Raw genomic sequence first — 5,000 nt, forward strand, 5'->3', positions numbered from 1 at the left:
ACTCAGTGATTGGTTCAAAGTTCTCGCGCCCTTTTTTTAACCAATCAGAAGTGAAACCAAAACCAATCGTGGCTCACACGTGCACATTTTCCCGCGCTTTGTGTCGGCTACGTGCAATTACTTCAAGTTTTGATTGGTTTGCCGGATTGTCTCAGTCCTTTTTGATTGGCCAAAGTAATTACTTTGGTTTTGGTTTTACGACACTCAATTGAACCTCGCTCTGACAACTACATCAAGTTGTCAATCAGTATCCCTAGACATTTTGATATGGTCTTTTCGAACTTAAGAGAGTGGACTGCACTGCTGTCATTATTTCTTATTTGAATACCAGCAGTCTCTGCATGCCCTTCTGGATCAAAAACTTGCACTGCCTGTAACAAACCACTAAATTGATGTTGGGAACTGCTGCACACGTGCCTCCAAACTGACAACTTTTGACTAGCAGTGCAGTTAGCCACTTTTTGTTCTTAACTGCCATAATTTCTTGACACTTTTGACTTTTGCTCCAACAGGCATAAGAGGTCGCCATACAATTCCTAAGATGATCTCCACAACTCTGTTTCTGTACTTTGCTTGCATTCTCCCGTCCATTGCCTTTGGTGTCCTCAACAGCCGCAATACAAAAGGACAGATTGGTTAGTATGACTAAAGCCGATGATACACCGTTTAACATCTTGCAACATTTGTTGCTCAACAAATGTTGAACAATGTAGCACAAACGTGTTGAACGGAATAGAGCTAGTCTCTATTTTCGTTCAACATTGTTCAACAACATTCAAGGTGTTGAATGGCATATTTCAACATTCAACATGACACGACACACTGTTCAACATTTGTTGATCAACAAATGTTGAACCGTGTATCATCAGCTTAAGATTCACCCAATACCAACAATCGCAACATTCTTGGCTAAATTAGTCTGTGGTTGGAGGGAGGATGGCATTGTGGTCATTAACTACGCCCCTGACTGCTGCAGTCAAAAACAATGTGGGCCGAGTTCCAGTTCATCTACACCTCACTTGATGGCATGAATATTCAGGGGTGGGGGGTAGGGGGTGAGGGATGAAGGGTACAATAGCTGAAATAACCCAACCCTTTACAAAAATGCTAACCTTATGCTTAACTTTAGACAATCTTTTGGCCTAAGGTTAGCATCTTTCCAAAGGTTAGGGTTGTTTCAGCTATTGTACCCTTCACCCCTAACCCCTACCCCTCACCCCTCATCCCTTACCCCACCCCCAGAATAGTCATGCCGTCACTCGAGGGTTTTGTCCAGAGCTACTTGCTCTGGTTTTCCTCCCTCATCAAAATTGACTCCTAGCAAATGACATCTGTTTTTAGAGCTGTGCTCCATGGGATGTTTCTGAAAACCACTTACACTGTACATGTATGTGATTCAAAGCTTCCTGATAAAAGATTAAAGATGAAATATGGCAAAAGTGTGCTTTTGTTGCCAGTGGACTCAAAACCACAGTCACTATACAATGTTTCCTAATACATGTACATTTCATTATTTTAGGGAACTTTGAATTAGTAAAATCTGTTACGTATCACTCCCTGGAGTCACTATGGTTAAGCCCCCGTCGAGCAGATGCAACATTTCACAGATAATTGTTGGGTCTTGTTGCACCTTGCATAAAATATGCCTCCTTTGGGGCAAAGTATACTACAGGGCAAAGAAACTTTAAGCAAGCTGGCTGAATGATGACTTGAGTGTTTGGCTGCTTCTACATGTATTTACTAGTTACTTTTCAAAAGGGTACTCACACTTACAGAAATTTTTGCATTTTAACTCTGTTCAGCCCTTTGAAAATCATTTCACTTCTTCCTGTAGATGTACAGAAAGTAATCATATCACAGGGGTTTGGAGGGATATTGTTTGCTTTCTTTGGAGGACAGCCATTGATTGTGATGCTTACCACAGCTCCCCTGGCGCTTTATATAAAAGGTACACGGAACAAGGGATTACATTTAGCTTAATAGAACCATGTTTGCTGTTGCTCTCCTTTTGGGAGGCACTTTCTTTTGGAACTGATCCGCTGGGCGCAGTGGTGAGAGCACTCGCCTCCCACCAATTTGGCCCGGGTTCGATTCCCGGACTTAGCGTCATATGTGGGTTGAGTTTGTTGGTTCTCTACTCTGCACCGAGAGGTTTTCTCCGGGTACTCTGGTTTCCCCACTCCTCAAAAACCAACATTTGACTTGATTTACTTTCATTGTTAATTTCAGTTTACAGTGTCCCCAATTAGCGCTCCAGCGCTAGAACGACTAGACACTTAAATAAAGTTCCTTTCCTTTCCTTTATGAGCATCTATTCTAAAAACAATATGGAATACAGAAAGTACTACAAAAACAGCAGATCTAAAACACAGGTCACAGGTCATTGTACATGTCACTGTGCTTACGGCTAGAAACACCAAAAATATCTGCTACCCCTCATCACTCTACTGAAATACCGTAAAATTCCGGTTATTTAAGCCCTGGCCTTATACAACCTCGTAAGGGGTTTTGGATGGGCTTATAAACGGAGGGGCTTATATCCCGGGGGGCTTATTAGTGGAATAAAAAAAAACGTTTTGAAATGAGCCACAGCAGTGTTGATGGAAATATGTTTTTAATTTACTAACTTTTAATTTAACTTTCAAGCCTCATTATAAATCGAATGTGTTTCAATTTTAGGAACAAAATCGAAACTCAACAATGTGAACGTAACCAGAACGCAACAAACCAAAAGCTCAGAGTTCATCTTCGCTGTCATTGTTAAAAGTTTTTATGTTTAGTTCATGGCATCGAGGCTTCCTGCACTTAATTCTCTCAGTTATTATTGTTCCACAATCTTTCCTAATTTTGTGTTTGAAGTAGTACAGGGCTCTGCAAAAGTACTTAATATTAAGAAAACAAGGAAAACTAGAGGTGGGCTAATTTCCAGGGGGCAGGGGATTTTTTTGTCTCCAAGTAGATGGGCTTATATACGGAATTTTACGGTATTGGGAAACTTTTGGCCTGGTTGTTCATCAGAGGAGCTCAGACTTCTAGCCTTGATCTGTGTTTTAGACCCAGCTCTACAAAAAGACTGTTTTCATACCTTGGTTTTTTGAATCTACACTTATTGTTTGTTATGACTGTACAATATTTCACTCAAACGTTTACTCAGTTTACATACCTTGCAAGTAGGGAATTAATTAGTGCCATTTCTGCCATTTCTGTTTGGTTGGTGACAGTTTCAAGGGAAGAAAGCTTAAAAAAGGAGAATGCAAAGCTTATTATTATTGATATTTTTATCTACCAACAGAGCCTCATTTGCTGGCAAAAGGAAGTCTTTGTTGATTTGAGTAGTAAAAGCGTGCTTGTAAATACTACAGTCAGTACATACGTGTGTACCCTAATATAGACCGAATGCAAAAATGGCTGCCAGTAAATTATTCTTTTATCTTTGTGCAAATTTGCCTGACTAAGCTCGTTTTACAGCCAAGTCTCTTTCAATTTTACCTGTGCTAACAAGGCCAGTAAGGCCAATTTAACACAAAGACAAAAGAATAATTTATTGGTGGCCATTTTTGCATTTGGTCAAAAGAACGATTGTGTTTATCAAATGTAAATTTGCTGATGTATGATTTGTTCCATTCATTTTAGTGATCTATAACATCTCAGAAGACTTTGATCTGGATTTCTTTGCATTATATTCCTGTACTGGACTTTGGAATTCTTTTTTCATTCTTATTTATTCTACATTTGGACTCTCACAGATTATGAAGTGGTCAACAAGGCAAGTAGTTAAAACAGGACTGCATGTAAAATGCACAAGCTACGCTACATCCAAATAAGGAAATTTTTGAACTAAAAAAACCCCTGGCCTGAGCTCTGAGCCAGAGTTAAAGGCTTCAAGATCATGAGCTTCGGCCGACAAGTACATGTATAAGTGCTGCTAACATTATTGTTTATTATCCTTTATTTTTAAGGTCTACTGAGGAAATCTTTGCTTTGTTCATCTCTCTTGCATTCACGGTGGATGCACTTAGTAGCATTGTCAAAGGTAGTGTGTCCATAGTTAAGGTCAAAGGACAACTCTGCAGGAGCTAGATAACTTTATCTGGCGTGTAAGTCACTATCCAACAGTTTCAATCTGTGCAAAGATGTCAGTATTTGCTCACTGAACCGTGAGTATGCACATTCCAAGCACATTTTTGGAAAGAACTGTACAAAAACCGTTGCCATTGTTTCACTTGGAATATACCGGTATCTGTTCCTTTGGATAGTGACTTAACCACTGGATGAAGTTATCCGGCCTTTGAAGAACTCGGGTCAGGGGTCAACGAAAAGGGTCTGTTACTTTTCTGAGAGAAAGCAGGTACGTACTCTTGCTCTTTCCTAAATCACAGCGACCAATAAAGATGTTTCAAACCCTAAATTAAAATTATCTTGGACAATTTATTAAAAAAATTTCTTATTAGAAACTATCAAAAGGTCGGGCCCATGTTCATTCTGGTTGGAAGGAGTGATAACTGTTCAAGCTCCTTGTACAACTCTAGTGCTATAGTTTCCAGAGTGGTGGGATGCTCTCACCCTTTCGTCACAATGCCTCCTTTTAGTCTCATATGCTTTTCCACTATGCCTAAGCAACATTATTATTTTGAACTGCAAGAGTGGATCGAAAATGTTTTCTTCTTGCAGAATATTCCAACCTTCATTGCCCAAGTCATTGTCCGAATTCCTCAACAAGTCACATTTCTCAGTCTTCAATTAATTGTACTCAGTTAAATGGTAGCTCACTCTGTCACAGAGAAGGTGGTATTTCGTATGCTGTAATAAGCTTGGGGACGGTTTGGATTGGTCTAGCACTGTATAACTTTCGTAAGAGGTAATGGGGCCTGTGATTTATACTGTCATTTTAAAGTAATGGTAATGATGATGATAATGATGATAATGATAATAATAATGATAATGATAATGATAATGTTTAATGATGATAATAATAATGATAATGTTTATTCAGCTCATAT

At 39.3% G+C, this 5,000-nt stretch overlaps 1 protein-coding gene across 4 annotated transcripts in view; it reads left to right on the top strand.

Annotated features, from left to right (window-relative positions):
• LOC138023530 (solute carrier family 4 member 11-like) overlaps window positions 1–5,000 on the top strand; it is a 37,475-nt gene that overhangs the window by 20,632 nt on the left and 11,843 nt on the right. For all 4 annotated transcript variants that reach the window (XM_068870531.1, XM_068870532.1, XM_068870534.1 and 1 more), the window contains 5 exons: window positions 513–635; window positions 1,835–1,948; window positions 3,634–3,766; window positions 3,960–4,033; window positions 4,672–4,858. In XM_068870531.1, the coding sequence (XP_068726632.1) occupies window positions 513–635; window positions 1,835–1,948; window positions 3,634–3,766; window positions 3,960–4,033; window positions 4,672–4,858 (631 nt within the window). The remainder of the gene's footprint in view (window positions 1–512; window positions 636–1,834; window positions 1,949–3,633; window positions 3,767–3,959; window positions 4,034–4,671; window positions 4,859–5,000) is intronic.

This window comes from Montipora capricornis, chromosome 11 (genome assembly GCF_036669925.1).
Source record: "Montipora capricornis isolate CH-2021 chromosome 11, ASM3666992v2, whole genome shotgun sequence".
NCBI classification, from domain to species: Eukaryota; Metazoa; Cnidaria; class Anthozoa; order Scleractinia; family Acroporidae; genus Montipora; species Montipora capricornis.